The 21,125-nt window shown below is 35.4% G+C and overlaps 3 protein-coding genes across 5 annotated transcripts; 2 read left to right on the forward strand and 1 right to left on the reverse strand.

Moving 5' to 3' along the window:
* The first annotated feature begins 425 nt into the window (after nucleotides 1-425).
* Nucleotides 426-13,218, forward strand: LOC141826263 (plant UBX domain-containing protein 11). 2 transcript variants are annotated; one of them, XM_074713506.1, is made up of 10 exons: nucleotides 426-598; nucleotides 1,137-1,236; nucleotides 5,979-6,031; nucleotides 6,150-6,231; nucleotides 7,952-8,017; nucleotides 8,113-8,180; nucleotides 8,284-8,466; nucleotides 8,570-9,065; nucleotides 12,286-12,540; nucleotides 12,724-13,218. In XM_074713506.1, exons 2-10 carry the CDS (start codon nucleotides 1,137-1,139, stop codon nucleotides 12,930-12,932), a joined length of 1,512 nt encoding a protein of 503 aa, XP_074569607.1. In that variant the 5' UTR covers nucleotides 426-598; the 3' UTR covers nucleotides 12,933-13,218. The 2 variants fall into 2 exon arrangements, with proteins under 2 accessions (XP_074569607.1, XP_074569608.1); XM_074713507.1 differs by having other exon boundaries at nucleotides 426-592.
* A 1,158-nt stretch (nucleotides 13,219-14,376) lies between these two features.
* On the forward strand, nucleotides 14,377-16,942 carry LOC141826264 (putative glutathione peroxidase 2). Its single transcript, XM_074713508.1, has 6 exons — nucleotides 14,377-14,599; nucleotides 14,665-14,741; nucleotides 15,314-15,375; nucleotides 15,463-15,581; nucleotides 16,468-16,635; nucleotides 16,715-16,942. The coding sequence occupies exons 1-6, from the start codon at nucleotides 14,471-14,473 to the stop codon at nucleotides 16,751-16,753; spliced, it is 594 nt and encodes a 197-aa protein (XP_074569609.1). The 5' UTR covers nucleotides 14,377-14,470; the 3' UTR covers nucleotides 16,754-16,942.
* Nucleotides 16,943-19,685: 2,743 nt separating this feature from the next.
* Nucleotides 19,686-20,793, reverse strand: LOC141828195 (transcription factor bHLH153-like). 2 transcript variants are annotated; one of them, XM_074715571.1, is made up of 4 exons: nucleotides 20,507-20,793; nucleotides 20,357-20,416; nucleotides 20,153-20,266; nucleotides 19,686-20,032 (listed from the first exon to the last, which is right to left on the reverse strand). In XM_074715571.1, the coding sequence occupies exons 1-4, from the start codon at nucleotides 20,618-20,620 to the stop codon at nucleotides 19,898-19,900; spliced, it is 423 nt and encodes a 140-aa protein (XP_074571672.1). In that variant the 5' UTR covers nucleotides 20,621-20,793; the 3' UTR covers nucleotides 19,686-19,897. The 2 variants fall into 2 exon arrangements, with proteins under 2 accessions (XP_074571672.1, XP_074571671.1); XM_074715570.1 differs by having other exon boundaries at nucleotides 20,357-20,419.
* Between the last annotated feature and the right edge of the window lie 332 nt (nucleotides 20,794-21,125).

The raw sequence follows: 21,125 nt of genomic DNA on the forward strand, positions 1-21,125 counted from the left end.
GACCCAAGAAAGTGGGAAAAGATCCGACCCGGATCCAAATTAGAATTCCAGATCCGACCCGGACCCAAGAAAGTGAGAATCTTACGTATTAAATATATTTTTTTAATAAATAAATAATTTTAGGTAAAAATTAAAAAACCATCCTAAATTATTAGAAAAACTCAAATCAATATTTTAATATATTTTTCATCTTAAAATATTTTTTATTTTAATACTTTATGATATTAAAAGTGCAGTGTTTTATGTATAGTAATATTTTTAATTGAAGTAAAATAAATGTAATAGTTAGTTTAGCTCGTATAATAATATTAGAATAATAAAATATTTTTGTGATAAAAATATATGAAATGTTATTTTAATTTTTGTTTTAAAAGTTTTCTTTTATTTTTAAATACTGATTTGTTAAAAAAAATCTCATTCCTGGTCCTCAGTGAAGACCAAGAGATCGGCGATCGGCTCTCGATTTCTCGCTTCGGTCACAGCCGACCGCAGCCGAAGCGGAACGGAATCCAATCCAAGGCGTTCGTGGTCGATCGTTCCAAGAGCACTGAAGATCTATCTTCTACTCGTCGCGGAGATCCGCAACCCTCAGGTTAAGGTACCATCCACCCTCATCGAATCGTTCTCCTCAATTGTGTGTGCCGGTTTTCGCGAAGATCTCAAGGCGCGGGTAGGAGGTCCGAATTCAGTGCGAGTTATGGGTTAACTGCGTTTTATGGAGTTCAATTACGGTCCTAAGTAGAGTTTGTTCGTTCTTGGTTCGAATTTGTGCCGTAATCGACTCTGAATTGGTGTTGGTTTTCCTACAAAACAAGAATCAAGTTTGCTTCCTCTTTATACTTTGATCTTTGTTGTTGTCTTCCTACTATTTTTTTTGAAAGGGAACCTATAATATATTTCATAATCTGTTAACTTGTTGTTGAGGCAAGCACCACTTGATATACGCAGACTAATTTGTGAATGGCTTGTATAAATGCTATCTTTTTAGTTCTAGACATTACGGTTTGGTGTATCCGAAGCTATTTCTTTGATGGAGAAGGTTATTCATAAATTGTTTGCCTCTATGAAGTTGACTATTTTTCAGTTTTCACTCCTCTTGATGTTGACTATTCCTCTCTTTGTTTTTTGGTGGACAGATGGAAAGATCCACACATTCTTTAGCATTCAAAGGTTCCATTACCGAGGCAATCAATGAATCAAGAAAGCAAAAGAAACTTTTCATGGTATACATTTCAGGTAACTTTATTGTGGACTAGTTTTTGTGGTTGTACTATTTAACTAACCTTTTATGGGGTACAAAAGAACAGGTGCTTAAAGCTTGATGTTTGCTTAGTATATTTATTGGTTTATGTATAACTGGAAGCAAACTATCATAAGACAAGTCCATTTATGTTTGGTTAATGAAAAACTTAGCTATTAAGCATGGAAATGTTTGCATTAATAATCGACAAGTTTGAATAAACTTATTTCCAAGGAGCTTCATCTATCAAAAATTACTCGGGTAATATATTTTTCTGAAAAAGGACTAAGCGCCTGCTTCCTTGAACGTTAAGATGAGCATGGAGTGGGGATGCCAGACAAATGAATTATCTTTTTGTTGTTACCTTTGACAAATAAAGATGGAAGGCAAATATTTTGAAGGGATGAATTTGAGCATCCATCCTTCATAGTTCATCCTCCTAAAACTGGTAGAAAACTTGAAATTTGTTTGAGCTTAAAAATATCCACCTGCTCCATATATCTATTCAGGGAAATAACTCAGGACAATGTCTTTCTCATTCCTTCCCTCCATTCTTTATCTCCCTGTATATCCATTTTTTCAATTCTTCATCACACAAGGAAATAAACCCTAAATGATCATGACAAAGTCCATAACATTATTAATCTTAGAATACTGAAAGATTTTTTGAGTCCTTATTTTTGAGAATCTTGCATTGACATTCGTGCATGACTACCCTTGTGCCCTAGATAGGATCTTTTTTGTGGGGGAGCTCATTCTCAATTTGGTTGAGCGCTCAAGGCTCCCTAGGTATTGACTGTAAGGTTATTTTGGTACCATCTAGTGTCAATACGTTCACAATTCTGCATATGAAGCTGTAGTTTGTAGTCTCTCTTCTTTGAAGTGATTATAGGCTATTTTTATCCACTTTCTATTGTAGGGAAAATCACACCTTGGGATAAAATTTCTAAAAATTTATTAATAATTCAAGGTTGAGTTTCACTTTTAATCAAAATTTTAAAAATACATTACATGATATATGGTCCAACCACTGCATAATGCATATGCAGTATGTAAATGTAGATTTGGGTTGTGTGCTTTAATTTTTGTGCATGTTTCTTAAAAATAGAAATAGTTATACTGATAATAATGTTTAACATCATGCGTCAAAATTATGAATTTACCTCTGTTATGTATTGTATCATAATCCATTCAAAACCATCGATATAAACAAATTTGTGTCACTGAAAAATAACAAGAAATCCATAGTTCAAAATATTTTGAATAAAAGTGTAAGAAATACTTAAACACTAAACAAATAAATATAACAATGCATGTTGGCCAACCAGCAGGGTACATCTGAAAGAAATTATATAGTGACCTAATACATAGAATATATTTTTATGTTTATGTATTTTGAAAAACTTCTTTAATCAAAGAGATGTTAACTTGAGCATGATTAGTGAAATTCGGCAAACTAGGGCCTGATTTAGTCTGCATAAGTCTTATGAGGTAATATGCAGACAAAAAGCAGTCCTACATTGCATAAGCCTTTTGTGCCTGCATAAGCAGCTTATGCATATGGATTTTTAAAACCATGCTTTTGAAGGGCAGAAAAATTCAGGATATTCTTTTTCGTCATTCTATGAAATTGCAGTCTTTGCAAATTGTATCGACAATCTATTTGATTTGTTAATTGCTCTGATTTTCTGTGTTTTGTGTTAAATTTTGATTTAGTATTGGTCAGGTTGGTTATTGTGGACTAGTTAAATTGTCAACTTGTGGTCTTATGTTGCTATACCCTAGCCATTACCCAACCACTCGGTGAACGAGATTTGTGCACTGTTGAGCATTATGCAAGTAACTACGATGACTAACGCATATAAAGGACAAAAAAATAAAGTGCATGAATTTAGGTGTGCATCCACTTTTAAAATGGTAAAAGTACTTTGTTTAAAGTGCTTACTCTTTTAAAATCATTATTCTACCAGTTCAACTTAACATGTTTTAAGGATTCCCTATGATAATCTTTGAGCATCATTTATACATGAGGAAAAAAGTTGGATTTAGGTTTAAGTTGTGTGAAGGTTATTGGGATGCTAGGTCCAATTGGTGATGCATTGGGTATTAAATTTTTTGTCAAGGCCAATTGAGCTTGTCCTGCAAATTAGTACAATACAAAAAATCATCTAGATGAGAATAAATTGATACTTTGTGGATCAAAGTCATCCAAGCGTTTGACCTCTATGTTGTGCACGTGGTATGAAACTCCAGTGTAGTGGAGCAGGTGCTAGCATACCGACATCCAACATCCCTCAAGAGAGGGAGAGATCATCCAACTCCAGGATGATCATGAGAAGTGGAAGAGAAGCCAATCAACTCTTGATCGAATCTCGACGAGGGAGAGAGGGAGAAGTTGGCTAACAATTTGGTTTGTGTAGAATTCAGCAAAGGATGGCTGATCACCTCTATATGTCCTGATGGCATTATTCAGACAAGGCAAGGAAAGAGGGAGAAATAAAATCTCAATCAATTTCCATCTTCCCCATATCTTTCTATGTCTCCATAATCTCAATTTGGTAAGAAGTATTCTCTGATAATTAAGGGCAATGTCCTTCTTAATTAATTCTACTACACTTGTAGAATTAATTCGATTGGAATTCAATTCCAGTTTAAGATTTTTATAACAATCTTAATGATTCTTAATTGAGTAATCAATTTCTCTCTAATTAAAAATCCAATTGACTCTTAGCTGCATCGATACACTGGGATGATACTATCACAAGCATAATTTGCTAGGATGACACTTACTGGTGCTGAGCCATTAAGATTAGAGAAATTGTATAAATTATTTTAGAATATCTAGAACAACCATTTTTCAAATCTTGGCTTGAAATGGACTCAACTTTAAAGAAGAATATGCTCCAACTAGATCAATAATTCTGAAATAGTCGTTTTGTGTTATAGAATATATGGACATATTTGAAGGGTTACAAACATAAGGTAAAAATCTAAAGGGGGGTTACATTATTTAAGCCAATTTCACTAAATGAAGCCTATGATAAAGATCTGAAGATTGAATATTACCTTGAGAAAAGAAATCCTATTATAAAGTAAATACTATCCTACACAAAATTTCATACATCAAAGACATGCATATTAAGAAATTAGATTATCCAAAAGTGACAATTATGTTAAATATATCACCTCACCTTAAGTTCCTACTTCACTTAAATTTTTGGAACCTGATTCATAACTTAACTCCAAATGTGTGTTGTGGTGATTTGGTTCCTTTAAATAAATATGCCCATAAACCATAATGCAAACGTTATAGTCTTATGTACTGAGTGGCCATTCTCTTAAGAACAACAAACCTTTAATGCTGTAAACCATAATCCAAAAGAAGTAGAAGAACCACTCATGACTTGGCCTTAGAGATCTCCCAGTTGGTGACCTTAGAGATCCCTTGAATGTGGACTTGGCCTTAGAAATCACCTTGACGATGTGACCTTACAAGAGCCTTTTGTTGACAGAATTTAAATAGTTAGACTTATGGAATACTAAAAAGGAAATTGAACAAAACAATTCTAATGGAACAGGAATACTAGATTTTCATTTGACTTATAAAAATTGCTCTAGGAGCCTTCTTGTCCAATTTGTTTGGGTATGTTATGAGAAAAAAGATTCTAATGCTTGCTTATTTAATCATAAAATTATTAAATGTAAGGTAAAATTTTCAAATTGGAGAATATACTAACTTATTCAAACTTCCATCCTAGCATGTTAACTTTTGTTATAAGTGAGCCATAGATGACTTTTTTACCTCATGATCAGTTCCAATATATGCTTTACTCAATTGACAAGGAGAAAACAAAATAAAAGAGAGTGCAATAATTCTAGATTTTGTATTTCTCAAAGGTCAAGACTCAGAGGGTGTTACTACTATTCCTCATTGAAAAGAACACTCAAATGGAAGATGTTGACAACTTGCCTAGATATGACTTCTTGGTGAGTAAGTATAATGCAATTTAAAATTAGAAATGTTTAAATTGGAAGTTTTAGATCAGGAAGTTTTAATTTTATGGGTGAATTTTAAAACTTGTAGGAACTAGGGATTTATCTTGGTTAAGTCACAGAAAATTAGGGAATTTTCATTATTTTTAAGGAATAAGTTATTTAGAGAATAGGTGTACGATCGATCAAGTTTTTTCAGGAATGAGTTAATTTTTACCAATTTTTAAGGAGAACCAGTTATGGTTGGGCTGGGATTTATCTTGGTTAAGTCATAGCAAATTAGGGAATTTTAATTATTATTTAGAGAACAGGTACAAGTTATTTACTGTTTTTATGGAGAATTGGTTATTTTGGGGGCCTTTGAAAGAGGCGTCAACCTGTTATTCCATCTTCCAATTAATTAAATTTGGAAATCCTACCGTTGTTTCTTCTTTGAAGATGCCAACTGAGGCACACAATTATATAGGATTTGCCAGTTGCAACACATGACTTGAAGCATAGACATGGGCAAACTAATGTATTTTACATATAAAAAGTGTAAATGCCTTGTCATAATTTGGTTAACAACCTCGTATTATGTTCTATGCAAATTAAAGTGACAGCAATCAATGAAAATATGGTCATCAATGTAATGGGAATTGAATGATGATGTTACATCATTTATTTATTGTTGACGAAATAGATAATTGACTTCTCTGACAATTTAGTCATAATGAATTTTTAATATTTTATCTTTCCTTATCAGGAGATGATGAAAACTCAGTCAAAATGGATGAAGATACATGGTTGGATCAAAGAGTATGTTGTTACTTTTCTTCACATCAGATCAGACATTTAGAAATAGAGATATTTGACTGCTTTATTGTGCCCACCATATTCCCTTGTTTTGTCTTCTGACATTTATGCCTTCAATTAGGCAGGTGAATCAATATCAAAATGTTGCATATTCTTGCACTTGACTGCGGGAAGTGTCGATGCATCACAATTTTCTGCAATTTGTATCCTATGCTGGTCAAGTTCTTATTGTTTGAAAGTTTGTGCAGGATTATTCACTGGAATTTTCAAAGCAGTTTCATATTTATTTTTCTTAATTTAACTGGTATTTGGTAGCATGCTGATGTCTCACCAACTGAACTGATAGTGAAATGACATTTACATTCTTTGATTCTCAACCTATGAAATGTCAGTTAAACCTTTGACTATATAAGATGAGCAGGATCAATAATGCTATTCTTCATATACTTGGACACAACAGAGATACAAATTGTTGTGGTTCATCTTGATTAATTTTGTCATGTGATAGTCAAGGTCTCATGGGATCATGGAAATTCCTTGTGATAATTTCTCTATACATTTTTCTTTATAATTTTTCATCTTGAGTTGCAATTTGTATTTTCCACCATATGCTTTAAGAGAGATTTACTTTTGTGAAAAATTCCAACTTTCATCTTCATTTTCCTTTTTTGTAAAATCCGCCTCCTCATGTGAAAGCAGAAAAGGATACCTAATTATCATACTAGGTCTCTCTCTGTGCAACATCAAACCATGCTAAGTCTCAATTTCTCCATCTACTGAAGTCTATAGAATGTATCACTAATAAATTTCTCTATATATATTGTTAGATTGATTGATTACATGCTGGTTCCAACCAATTCCCTTTTTGGTTGAAAAATAGGACATTCCTGTGAGCATTTCCTTATATTGAAAGGAAAGGCTCATTTTTGGTTCACTTTTTTTTTTCTTCAGTAGTTTAGTTTGTAGTGTTAGAGAACCTAGACGAGTTTCAATATGGACAACAATGTTTCATCTTCTCAGAAGATACATTGATGAATCCTTCCTCATACATGATGGCTTTGATAAAGGCACTTATGCAGCATCTAATATTAGTCAAGTTGCAACCCCATACCTTTAAGTCTTATCCGGCAGGCAACTTCTGTCAATTGTGACCTAAGCAGGTGCCTCATGAGAAGTGCTATGGAGTGCAACTTACTTACCAGAGAAATAAAACTCCAACTAACTCTCATAGTGGATCTTATATCATCTAAGCTATCACTTCATTACCAAAGCAGTCAGTAACTTATCTTGTTTTGTCAATTATTTTGAAGTGTTCACCTTGGCTATTGTCAACTTTCTCTCACTATGCCACCAAATTTTCTTTTTCTGTCATCATGCACTCTTATAACGTAAAATCCATTCTTTTTTTTTCTTATTATGATGATTTTGATTTAATTTCTGATTTATTTTCATTTCTTAATGGGTTAGCTTTTGTCTAGATTTGTTTCAAGTGGAACCAGTTGAATGATTCTAAGGTCCTATTATTTTTTCACTTATTTATGTGTCTCGCAGTGTCTGCTGTCAGCATATTGTTCATGTTTTACATGGTGGGAGTTTATTGAAGTCTAGGCAGTGAGAAAAGAAGATCAGAAATGAGAGGAAAAGTTGCCTTTTCTAATCTGAAGATAATTTTCTTTTCCTTTTCTTTTTATTTCCACATAAAACTTCCTTGTATGCTAAAGTCCAATTGGCAAAAAAAAATACAGTGCTGACATTTGAAGTATTTGAAAAATATACCTTTATATCTTAACTTTTACCTTCTATTTGTTAAGATTTCATGTGGCTGGTTATCGCACAAACCCTAACTGAGGATTTATATAATATGCTCATGGTATTAAGCTCTACAAGTTGGAACTCGTTTCTGTTTACCTTAACATTGTTCAGATCCACAGAGAGGTACTCCAAGTCTTACTGCCATTGGACTTAATGGTGTTATGCTATGGCATCATGGTAAATATGAATGCATATATTTCCCTTGGGAGTGCAGATTAGTTGTTCTGACTGACTAATTTGGCTATTCCTTGTCTTGTTTGTTGATTTTTCAGTGGGATACATTGCTATAGAAAATCTTTTAACGAATATTGACAAAGCTTGGGCAGCACTGCAAATGCAGGTTGTTACTACATACAATGCTTTTGTTGGTATTTATTGCTAGATTGTATTTACATCACACTTGTTATAAGAAAGCCAAGCACTGAGCCACTTGTTGCTTACAGGAGGCAGCTCTAACACTTTTGACAGTAGCACTCTCATCCAAAGAGCCTGACACTCTAAATACTGTTCCCAGTTCCAGTGTGGTTCCATCTGAAACCTCTGGTGAATCAAATGTTCCGTCAACTTCATCTGATAAACCGACTGGCAAGTCGGAATCTAAAACACCAACTGATTCTCAGCAATTGGTAGGGGAGAGGCTCAGTCAACCAATGAATCGATTATGCTTTACGTATTTGTAAACTTTTTTTTTTCTGCGGTACTAGCTTGTTATGTACTACTGTGTTGCAGAAAGAAAATACACTAGTGGGGGAAACCAGTTCTCAAGCTGATTCTATTGCTGCTGTGAAGACTAGAGATGTGGATTGTTTAAGTGGTGAAGATCTGCATTCTCTAAAGAACATTAATTCTACAACTTCTGATCTTGGAGAAAATAATTTCCCAATTTCAAATACAACTGTTGATAACAGCCAGGCTGCAGCTTTTTCAGAGCCAGATGGGAACAATACTATACTTTGTTCAATACCTTCTCAGGTTGCTACTGAAGCACAAGAGACAACTACTCAAGTTAAGAAGATTGATTTTTCTAGTGGTTTGTCAAATCCCGTGAAGTCAAATGATATTCATCTTAATATTCGTATGCCAACTGGGAACAATCTCCAGACGAAACTAACTATAAACGATACTCTGAATTCTGTGAAAATCTTTGTTGACGAGAACTTGGATAACGTTCTAAGCTCATATGATTTGGCTGTTCCTTATCCACGGAGGTTATTCAATGATGAAGGTAATCAACCTTTTAAAATTTGGCAACATGCTTTGTTGATTTTGATCATGTTAAGATTTCATGGTGTCATTTCTTGGATGTAGTTTGGATCACCATGCTTTTATTAATGTTTTTTTGATTAATTTTATCAGTTGATTCATGTTAGTCATGATGAATGACTACATCTTTTGTATCATTCTTTTACTTAGAGAGGCAAAACTAGTTGGCTAATTGTTCCAAACCAAGGCTTAAAATCTTGTGTTGTGTTGGAGCTTTGGTTTCCAACTGATGATTTAGCGCCATAAGTTATAATATTATAATTGTTGTGACTATTGATTACATCTTGCTAATACTAAAATGAATGTCATGCAATATATGGGAGCAATGTTAAAGTATTATCTGTGCTACAAATGCAACTTATGCTCTTGCTGATACCTTAGCAAGGTCAATTATAGCTGAAATAAATAGGAACAAGGATACAAACGCTGATACGTTGAGGTAATGTGGTATAAAACCCACGTTCCTACTCCACAATATATGACTCTTTGACGAATCACTCTAAAAAACCCACTACTTTTTTTCCTTCTTAAATTCCTTCTGAAGATAGACAAACCTTTTACAACAGCTTCTTACAAGATTAGTAGAAAGGTAAGCTTAGAAGATTAAGGTTATAAGTATCATGGAGAGCTCAAGAGATTAGAATAATAAGTGTAACACAAGCCTTTGAATGCTCCCCTAGGTCCTCCTTTTATGGCCTTTAAATATCTTCAGCTTCACTTTCGATTTTGTTTTATCGTTAGTCAATTGTGTTCCTGATTGTTGTAGTCTTTAATTTGCCAACAACTACTTCAATCAACTGACTCCACCATCAATTGATTGTTTCATTGTACCCCCTAGGTCATCTAATTGTCGTAGTCTAGTTTGGCCGTTTTCCATATTTTCCATTGAGACATTAGTTGATTGGATCATGTCATCAGTTAACTTCGATTGCTTCACCAACTCAGCCAACATTGACTGATTAACTTGAGTCAATTAGTCAGTTGACTCAATCATTAGTCGACTAAACCTTCCATTCAGTCCACTAGATCACCGACTACGATCATCCTAATGGTCTAGTATTCACCTAAGCCAAGAACTACCCTCTAACTTGTTATAAGTATCTTGACTCTCACAACTTATTTAAGAGTTACCTTGCGTTTGATGTTTGCTCATGAAACCATCTCTATTTGGGTTGTCAGAAGTCCCTCGATGCACTGAGCCCTTGGTTGGTTCCACGTGTTATCCTCACTCTTCGGCTTTGTAGTCCACTTCCTTCTAGCTGCCGTCAACATTTCCATCTCGATCCTTGTCTTATTGTCCCTTGGGTGTCCCATAACATCCTTCTTCAATATCTAACAGACCTCAAGCCATTGAATCAATCTCCAACCTTGGCCGTGCCAAATCTTTGTATGCATTGTAACAAGTCCCTGCATGACTTCATATACACATGAATAACCTAACTTAAATCCTGTACTCAACACATCAAAACATACTATTGAGTTTGGCCACTTGGGGCATGGTTGCATCAACACCTATGAATTAAATTTTACACATTTAATTTTATTTCAGTTAAGAGTTAAAGAAAATATCAATTAGATAGTTGAATTAGAAATAAGTTTTGCTCTTTTTGTTTAATATGCATGAAGACAAATTCATTTAAATTTTACTCCTATAATTTTCTTCTACTTGTTTACTTATAAAAAAATACTATTAGATAAAAGGGCAGCTCTACATTGCAAGATGTTGTTTCCGTGACTTGAACCCACGACCATTAAGTCAAAATAAGAAATAAGAAAAATAAAAAAAGTATGTCAAACTATGTCGAGTATCAGTAGGTTAGAATACCATTGCCACACTTGACATGGGTAGCATAGGAGACATTACATGTGCTAATTGACATTAGATTTTCCCTAATATACCGCAATGGGTACTTTCAAGTTAATGGAAGCATGTTGTTACTCATAAATCATAGGCAAAACAACTTAATCCGCATTACTAATCTTTCATATAGTTTTTTTTTTCATTTTTCTTTTAAAAGTTTTAAAGTTTTATATTTCTAATGGTCTTTAACATATTTATGAGCCTTCACAATTACAACACTCTTGTACTTTGTAAATGTTCAAAATGGCTTGAGCATGGATCACAGGGCTGCCCAAGGATGCCTCATTTGCCTTTTCTCATTAGGTAGAATTAGATGGCTTTGAAAAACCATATCATTGAAGTCCAAAACAACTTTATTTCTATCACAATCTTGTTACTGTCAAGGAGTCAAACTTGACATTTAGTTCTACTTGGGGCCGAAATTTAACTATTTCCAAGAAACTATCTTCCTGTTGCATCTGGTACCAAATGTTTATATTGATCCCATCGGAGATGAATACTTAAATTGTTGGTTTGCCTCCTGCCGAAAAGTCTGATATTTCTGTGGGGTTACTAAATATTCAAACAGGGCACGTGGTAAATCGAAAAATGGGGCACTACTAGTGAAACCCTTTTCACTCTTGGAAAGTTTCTGATTGATGGAATTCACAGTTTTTCCCAAATAATTGAGGTTGCTTTGCATGAATATCATTGCTCCATTGGCCACGATGCAAGACTATACCATGAATAGTTTTCATAATGACTTGTATTATTTCAATATGAAGTTAAGTGAAACCAATCTTTGTAGCCTTAAATGGGATCTTGTTATATTCTTCTTAGTTATTTATTATTTGCATAAACACTATTTTTATTTAATGGTTAACGTTTTGGCATAATATGAGTACTAATTGAGAAACAAAATTTCTTTGTTTACTATTATCACATGATAATTGATTCTGATTCTGGTGTTCCATTGTATTCATGATTCAACAAACTTTAGTATCAATCCATTCTTTTGAAGTCTATGTCGACTACTTTACTGCCATGTCAGGTCCATGCACAGCATGTTCTAGTTTACATTAATTTTCCTTTAACTTGAAGTCCTTGCGACTAAAATTCCTGCTAACAATAACTATTTTTACCTAACCTTGAGTACTTTTTGAAGCCTTATCATGCTTCAACTCACCATTATATCATCTATTTTGCTGGCATTTGACATTATCAAGATATGACCTTCTAGCGAACTTGACAGCAGAGAAATATTCTTCTGAACTCCACGTAAATGTGACTTAGTGATAATGTTTCTCAAATTTAAAGATTTATGTATTATTTGTTTACACAGATATGCGGAGAACATTGTCTGAACTTGGGTTTGCTAGCCGGCAAGCACTGATAGTAGTTCCTCGAAATCAAGCCACTCAGCCCCATAGGGTTCGACCTAGTACGAACATGACCACCTCAAATGACAGTAACGGAGGGTATTTCGATTACGTGAAAAGGGTTTTGTCGTATGTAAATCCCTTCTCCTATCTGGGTGGGAATTCTAGCTCATCAAATTCTGAGACGGTTGCAAGAACTGATGGCCCTTGGCAACACAGTAAGAATCCTACTTATTCATTCATGCTCTTCAAGATTCTCGTCTGTATGTTCATCATGGATTATTTGATGTTCCCCAATTCATTTTTTTTTGAGAAGAGACAATTTTCCAGTCTGTTACAGTTTTAATTTTCCATTGTTGCTTAATAGGAAAACTTAACTGTGTGCATCTGCTTTTTCTTAGGCTCTAATCCAGCTCTTCAGAATCGCTCATCGGAGTCTGATAACCGAAACACTGCCACCGACAGTGCCTCAAGCAGTGCTAAGCCGAGACCAGCCAGACAATTTGGCAGCAATATCCACACTCTGAGGCATGATGGCGATTCATCAATCGACAAGAATGTTTTCTGGAATGGAAATTCCACACAGTTTGGAGGTGACGACAAGAAATAAGGTCTCATCTACAAGAGGTTACACAAGCAGGAGACCCACAGAAATTAAGCCTTCATGTTCTTGGTAGTTGCATCTCTCATGCTTTTTTTTTTTTTTTCTTTTTTTCTTTTGTTAAACCCTAGACTCGTGCGTGAGTAAAATAAAATTTCTTATGTATGCATCATCTGAATCGTTAATGTAATAACATATCGTGGCTGTGGCTGTGGCTGTGGGTGTAGGCAAAACTGAGAATTCCCTGACAGTTTTCATATGGTCATATATATCTTATTAACAGCAATTTGTGTTATGATGGTAAGAAGGAAAAAGTAATGACTATTTCAGACTCGTCTTCTTCCTTGCCTAATCACGAATTATTGCTTCCATTTGTGGATGACGATCTTCCTCGACGAGATTGCAACAACATTCACAAAGGTAAGTACAAGTCATTTTGTAAGAATTCATACTTATTTGTGATAGATGTTTCATTGGGGAAAAAATTGCTATGCTTTAGGTTTATTGTTTACTTGAATATCATCTATCATCTCAATCAAAAAAAAAATCTTCTTTTGATGCATGTTTTTTCTTTTTAAAATCTTTTACTAATAAAATTTTAAAAATTTTCTCCTCTTCCTTTTCGATGAAGGAAACAAACAGATGGAAAATAAGTTATAATTTGTTTCTATCATCTATCTTTTATTACTTGTTTGGAAGCACTTGTTAAGTTGTTATATTGCGAAAACATCTACCATTCTTATTATAAATTTAATAAAGACACTTGCTATCATGGATTTAAGTTATCAAAATAACTGCAGTCGTAATCAATTGTAATTTTTCAATTTATCTCCTCATAGATATCAGGAAACTGATCGTGTGAAACCGCTAAGGTAGTGGATTCTACCTTTTACAGAAGAAGAGTTATGAAAATAATCTCTTATAATATACGGGAAGATTGTTCATGATAGATTCCAATTCTTTTTTTTTTTCAAAATCTGATAGAAGCTTTGTGTATTGAATTATTATTTTTTTGATAAATATTAAATGATCAGCCATAAGTGCATATAACCAAACATTTTTATAAAAATAATTTTTATTCCACTCTAAAATTTATAAAACTTCAATATAAATATAGAAAAGAAAATAATGACACGAAAAATTCAAATTTAAATTTATTGAAGCAAAAAATCACTCGATGGCATAATATAAATAATAAATTTATTGAAACAAAATAATTGAAATGAAAAGAAAAATAATGACACGAAAAATTCAAATTTAAAAAATTAACAAGCCATCGAGTGATTTTCTTGCTTTAAGATTTGTGCACGTTAAGAGCATGCGTGTATTTTGAAAACACACGAAGATTGTGTCAAAAACAACCTTATAATTTCTTATTTCATTCATGTTTGGCAGCCGAAAATAGAAAGAGCGTGTATTTTGAAAAAGAAAATAAAGGTTTGGGTAAATCGAAAAATTAGGGTATTGCCAGTGGGGCTCTTTGACTCCGTTTCCAAGCGCATCACAATCTTCCTTCGTCGCTTGCAATCGCGAGCACTGATCCGGCCATGTATCGGATCAAGAGTTGGCCTTCCTTCTTCGTACTAGCTGCCGCTGTCATCTTCTTCTACTGGAAGCCGCCTCTTCAAGAAATGGCCGGGGAAGTTCCCAATTCCATCTACGATGTCCATGTGAAGGTAAGATTTACCTCCTTCCGTTTCTTCCTTGGTGCTATTATGTGATTTTTGATTTCGTATCACAGGATATAAGCGGAAATGATGTTGGTCTGAGCAGTTACAGTGGAAAAGTTCTTCTTGTTGTTAACGTTGCTTCTAAATGGTATTTTGCTAATCAAATTCTCTTCTGTCCAATTGATTCGAAGTCAGGTTTTTCATAGATAAAAATGTGTTTTTTCCCCCATCTTTTGAACATGTTCTGTTAAAATATAGTGATTACTTCTTTATGTTTGACGCATGTATCGTATGTAGGTACATACCAGGTCATTGAGCTTATTGTTTCGTCTGCTATATTATCCAAATGGTCTTTCTATATTATGTATTTCTTCTATCATCATTTGCCTAGAAGATTTGTTTCACTCCTGTGATATCTCACATTTGTGCCAAGGTGGAAGAATCATGCAAAAAAACTTGGAAATCTCCACTGTTGTATCACTTCTCATGAAATGTGAACCTATTTCCTTTCCATACGGTTCGGTTCATGTTAGGTCAAACATCTGATAATCTTTCTTAGATTGAACTTGGGGTTAGAAAATTTTCACATAAAGCTACCACGTAGTTGTATCTTATTAATCATGTATCTACATCAGCAGCAATTTCAAATGTCACATTTATCATTATATTCAGCAAACACTATTATTTATTGTATTCTGATTTTTCACTTACTGACTGCAGTGGTCTCACTCACTCCAACTACAAAGAGATGAATGTTGTGTATGAGAAGTACAAAGATGAGGGTGTGATTTTATATTTTTTACTTGTGCTATTATATCATTCAAATATTTCTTGTTCTTACAAGGTATGCGGTTGCAAATTTGTCGTAGGACTTGAAATACTAGCATTTCCTTGCAACCAGTTTGGCAGTCAAGAACCTGGAACCAATGAAGAAATTAAGGAGACTGTATGCACAAGGTTCAAAGCTGAGTTTCCAATATTCGATAAGGTAATTACAGCCACATAATATTTGAAAACCCATGTAGCATTTTTCTTACAACCATATTTTTATTCTTTCTTGTATGTGCAAATTTCATGGTGTCAGAGGAGTCTGTTTTAAGCAGAAAAGAGATATTGTTTATAATATTTTGATAGCACCTAGTAATTGTGCCAATAATGTATATTCTCAAATTCAAATGTTGAACTTCATATACAGCCAATCTGACAATTTGATCTTCATGCATCTCGGGACTAAGGCTCTTATACATGCTGTAAGATATTAGTTTTTGAACTGTGATGCATGCACGCTAAGCATCCTAGTTTTACTATTAAAGTTCATCAACTAACTACTTATCCCAAAAATTAATCTTTTAGGGAAGAGACCAAAATATGTAGTCATATCTTTAACACTCCCATCATGTGTGGAATGTGGATGAGTATACTTCACTTAATTGGTTCAAACCTAACGCATGATTTGATAATAAAATATTATTGTCACTAGTGATATTTGAATATATTAGACCTTCCACTCTAATACCATGTTATAGCTGATCGACTTAACACAAACCAGAGTTTTTAAGAATCTATATATTTATACCCTTAAAAGGATATTAATACAAAGTCAGCTAACTAAAAATTGCTATTCCTCTCATTTATTTTTTGTAGTACTACTTTTTCTAGCATAATGAGAAAGGCACATCTCTCTCTTTGCCCAATTACTAGGAAACCTTTTGCTTCAGAAGAAATATCTTCATGAAAGGATCAGACTAAGCCAAAAGAAACTAGATGAAATTAATACATATGAACTTAAAAGACCATCTAAAACCCCTGAGAAGAATATGATCCCCTGATAGTTGGCATCATCGAGTAACGTCAATATTCCTTCATCTTTCCAGGTTGAAGTGAACGGTGAAAATGCTGCACCATTATACAAGTTCTTGAAATCAAAGAAAGGTGGGTTTCTAGGTAATCGCATCAAGTGGAACTTCACAAAGTTTCTTGTGGGCAAAGATGGCACAGTTGTTGAGAGATATTCACCAACAACATCACCCTTGAAAATTGAGGTTCCACCACTAATTGTGATTTACATTTGCGCTTGTATGTATATTAAGTTTACTATTATTGAATTTACTCTACTTGCAGAAGGACATTCAGAAACTATTGGGAACTTCATCAGGGTAAAAAGGTGGTCTTGTGCGATTGGAAATGTTATCTTAGGCTATCCAATAAATAATGATGAGAATGATGTAGCTCTTCGTTCATAGTCATATTAATTCTAAAATGTCAATATTCTTGATACTATTTTGCTATTGTTAACTGAATGATGACATGAATAAGATCGTCATGGTCTACTGCTTTCTGCTTTCTGAAGCCTATGTGACAATTTAGAACTGTCTTGCATGGAATTGAGCTTTTTAGTTTGCAAACTTGCATAGTGAAGAATTACAAGATAGGAACTTGAGCCTTTTTTCAAGCTATCAGGGAAACATGTCGCATACTCTCATCTCAACCTTACAAGATAATTTGCAAGATAGGCTCAATTGACCTAAATGAAAATTTATAAATTTTCACTTCATGTCCAATGTACAGGCCACGGTGGCTGTCCCGATAACATAGTATTTATTTAATTACTTAAGCATCAAGAAACAAACTATACAAACCTTTTGAGTTCTGATGCAATGACATATACAACCAATATGAAAACCAAGCGACATTCTATAGGACCAAAAATAGTGATAGAGGGGGGGGGGGGGGGGGGTGTGAATATCGCTTATTTAAAATTTATTCTTTTTCTTTTAACAAAATAAAGTCAGAGATACACAACAGAAGAACAAAAATACGATCGGTTACTTGGTTCACAATCCAATGATTGTTACTCCAAGGTTCATGATCCCTTGGACTGTTTCTGATTGGGCAATCTACTAAAATTCTTTTCTTCGAAAACTTTTGGAGAAGAAGAGAAGGCGTACAAGAAATGAGGAAGATAGTAACAAACTACTATCCCCTTTTAAATAAATGCAAGTACAAAAAGAATATACTGACAACTTTAGATTAGCGTTTCGTCATGGTTGTCAGAAAGCCTCTTGGCGTCGCGGTAGCAATACTTGCATGAACTGAACAGTAAAGAAAGATAAGTCGAGAGAATTTGTTATTTAGTCTCGGATCTTGAGACTTATTTTATAAGTTTCATCCAGTCGGCTGAACACTGTTTGATCGATTGAACCTTTTCTTTCCTTGTGTGCTCCGATCTGATCAGATCAATCCTGCGAAATTCATTTTTTCGGTCAACTGAACCACCTGATCAGGCGATTGAACTCTAGATTTCCTTTACTGTTTGATCCGAGCTTATCCAATTTGTGCTTTCCATATTTATTCGGTCGACTGATCCTCCTGATCAGTCGACTGAACTTCTGTTTTCATTTGGGTTTGAACACGACCTGATCTGTGCATTATTCTTATGATCGGTTGGTCGAACCTATTTGGTCTACTGATCCTATTCGGTTTACCGATTCTGCTATTCAGTTGATCGATACTTTCGATCGACCCAAATTTTATTTTCTTGCAAAAAAAATTAGCACAATAAGAATAGTCCTGTAAATATATAGATGCATGAGTTATATGACAGTTAGATTGTCTGATCTCGATTTAGAACTCCAAGTTGGTTTCTTAGTCGAATTATCGCTCAAGTGTTTTGTCCCAACTTGGACACTTCAATACAAAATACTATACTTCGATTGACTAAATACGTTGGTCTGGTTGACCGCGCGTGGTCGACCATAAATCTTGTTTCGGTCACACTTGCTTGGAGTTCACTCCTCCAAGACTTCTCATTACCTAAGGTTCACTCCTTTAGAGTTTTACCTTTGCTTAGAGTTCACTCCTCTAAGACTTCTCATTACCTAAGATTTACTTCCTTAGGATTTTATTTTTGCTTGGAGTTCACTTCTCCAAGGCTTCTCATTGCCTAAGGTTCACTCCTTTATGCTCAGTTTACTTGGAAGAGTGGATGAGGAAGGGATGACACACACCTAAGGATAACACAAACCTAGGGAAAGGGAATAGAATCCATCCTCTAATTATTTTGTTTACCTCAATTAAGGAAGGAAAACAAAATTTACCTTTATTGGCTAAAATATCCCTATCGAAGAATACCTTCTTCTTCCTCTTCCTCGTGTCGAAACACCCTCTCAATACCTTCTTCTACGCTGCTGCAAAGGGGGCGAAGACCGGCTTCTACGCTGCTGCAAAGGGGGCGAAGACCGGCGGTGAAGACCCGCGGCGACGCCGGCGAAGACCGACGGCGAAGAGCGTCGGCGAGTGGTCGACGCTGCTGCAAATGGTGTTGCCGACCAGATCCGGCGAAGACCGGCGGCGAAGGGCGTTGGCGAGTGGTCGACGCTGCTGCAGGGCGTCGGCGACCAGATCCGACGAAGGCGTCGGCGACTAGATCCGACGAAGGGCGTCGACGACCAGATCCGACGAAGGGCATCGACGTCGCGCGCTGGACACGGAGGAAATCGCGTCGACACGGCGTCGCGCGCTGGACACGGAGGAGTGAAATGTCTTTTTTTCTGTCCGTCTGTGCTTTCCGCCCGATTTTGGGGGGACCGGTTTTGAGGGAAAATTTATCCGCGGATGGATTCTCTTTCTGTTCTTTCGTAAAATTTTATAAAAGTAAACAACGGATGGATAGGTACGGAGGAAAACTTTCCACAGTTTTCCTTTCCGCACTTCCAAGTAAATGGACCCTTAGAGTTTTTCCTCTTGTTTGAAGTTCACTCCTCTAAGACTTCTCACTATCTAAGCTTTACTCTCTTAGGATTTTTCCTCTTGCCAAGCATCCAGTCACCCTTGACCTACTTGGACTTTGATCTTTGTCCTTTATTAGTCATTTAGTCAATCTTGACCTAACTGGACTTTTCCCTTTGTCAACCATCCGGTCAACCTTGACTTGACTGGACTTTTCCCTTTGCCAGTCATCTGGTCAACTTTGATCCGACTAGACTTCTCTCTTGACTAGGTTAATCTTGATCAAACTCCATTAAACATATTGTATTGTTAAACAAACATCAAATCCCTAGAGGTCGATTGCATCAACACATTCTTCACTAGATGAGCTAAAATATCACAGCTCCAGCAACCATTTCGGCACATGTATAAAACATTTACAAAATCATTATAAGTTACATATCGGTGTAAACTATCTAAGTATGACTTGAGATGTGGGGAACTGTGATGAATTCTTAGGTCAATAAGGGGAATCAATCAATTTAAACACATCTCAACAAACAGATGCAAGTCATGAGTTGCCAAAGATTTCAGTCATCAGTATTTTGTTGTTTTTTTCCTTGCGTTCACTGGTGCCCACAGATCAGCTCCATTGCTTTGTGCAAGCTTGTGTATTGAGTCAATCGGCACGAGGCAGAGGCTGCGCCTTCTCAGACTGTAATGATCACTTTCCTGCATCCAATTTACAGTATCCAAATTATAGTATATTTGTCATACTCTATGTCATTTTTGGTAGATGAAAAGTATATTTACTTGAGAATGTTTCACAGTGAATTCTTAGAGATTACTCACTTCCATCTTCCCAGCCATTGTTGTTTCAAGATATGGAGCACTCAGCACCCGGACTTGTTCTTGGAGGAATTTGATGTATGCAGTGGCCTCAGCAAGCACAGAGGCTGCATCTGTCTGAGTTCATGCAAAAAGAAAATAAAAAGGTAAATTTCTACTTGTAAGTTTCAGTTATTGGCTCTCAAGTTGATCTCTCTCAATTCCAACCTTGCCAAAAGGTGAAACCAGTTGCTGAAGCTTTGCCACTCTTTCTCCAACCTTGTCCTTCTGCTGCACACCCCAATCTTGAGCATCAAAACATTGGTATCTGTATCTGTATCGAGATCAATTTTCTAGAAAGAGATGAAGAACACAGACCTTGGCAGGTATGGCAGTCTTGAGCCTCTTCTCACCAGCTAAGTTTCTCAGGACAAAACTATTATTCCTACTGCAGCTTCTTCTTCTTTTGTGATCCACCATTTCTGCCATCATCCACCATCATCATCTTCTTCTCCTTCTACCCTCTAAAAAACTGTCTTGTCACTGATTGGCAAGCTCAGTTTAGAAGAAAATCTCTGAAAGATGAAGAACTAGCACTAGTTGAGGAGTTAGTGTCAGCCTTTTTTTTTCCTCCATTAAAGTGGAGCTTTATGAATGATAGGTAGAGGAAGAGAACAAGAGATAGGAGACAGATTCTGGTGAGAAATTGAGGAGATTTATATTGGCAAATATAAATAGTTTGATGGATTTTTGTTGGTTTGACAGCTAATATCCAACCAAGGATGGTGCCCACAGCTAGTCCCGATGTATTCTCTTTAGCTTGAGGACAAGAATCCAAGCTTTCAACTCATCTTTAGCTTTCAACTCAGGTTGTAGCTAGGGTTGTCCCTGAGATGCTTAAGGGGACTATTTAGGGTTCTTGTGGCATCAAGCATGTTTTCTTTTCCCTCATATTGTTTGAGCTGCTATATGATTAGGGTGTTTCTATGCCAATAGG

This window comes from Curcuma longa, chromosome 4 (assembly GCF_044706935.1).
Source record: "Curcuma longa cultivar G26 ecotype Majalengka, Jawa Barat chromosome 4, ITB_CL_G26_1.1, whole genome shotgun sequence".
Taxonomy (NCBI): Eukaryota; Viridiplantae; Streptophyta; class Magnoliopsida; order Zingiberales; family Zingiberaceae; genus Curcuma; species Curcuma longa.

Bases quoted from the DNA above. Each gene is read 5' to 3' on its own strand.
- LOC141828195 (XM_074715570.1), bottom strand. From the start codon at position 20,620: ATGATGGCAGAAATGGTGGATCACAAAAGAAGAAGAAGCTGCAGTAGG. The intron at 20,267-20,356 runs GTTGGAATTGAG...GCATGAACTCAG, and splicing joins TGGTTTCACCTTTTGGCAAG to ACAGATGCAGCCTCTGTGCT. The intron at 20,033-20,152 runs GTGAGTAATCTC...AATTGGATGCAG, and splicing joins CAATGGCTGGGAAGATGGAA to GAAAGTGATCATTACAGTCT.
- LOC141826264 (XM_074713508.1), top strand. From the start codon at position 14,471: ATGTATCGGATCAAGAGTTGGCCTTCCTTCTTCGTACTAGCTGCCGCT. The intron at 14,600-14,664 runs GTAAGATTTACC...TTCGTATCACAG, and splicing joins TCTACGATGTCCATGTGAAG to GATATAAGCGGAAATGATGT. The intron at 15,376-15,462 runs GTGTGATTTTAT...AATTTGTCGTAG, and splicing joins TGAGAAGTACAAAGATGAGG to GACTTGAAATACTAGCATTT.
- LOC141826263 (XM_074713506.1), top strand. From the start codon at position 1,137: ATGGAAAGATCCACACATTCTTTAGCATTCAAAGGTTCCATTACCGAG. The intron at 1,237-5,978 runs GTAACTTTATTG...TTTCCTTATCAG, and splicing joins TTTCATGGTATACATTTCAG to GAGATGATGAAAACTCAGTC. The intron at 12,541-12,723 runs GTAAGAATCCTA...GCTTTTTCTTAG, and splicing joins TGATGGCCCTTGGCAACACA to GCTCTAATCCAGCTCTTCAG.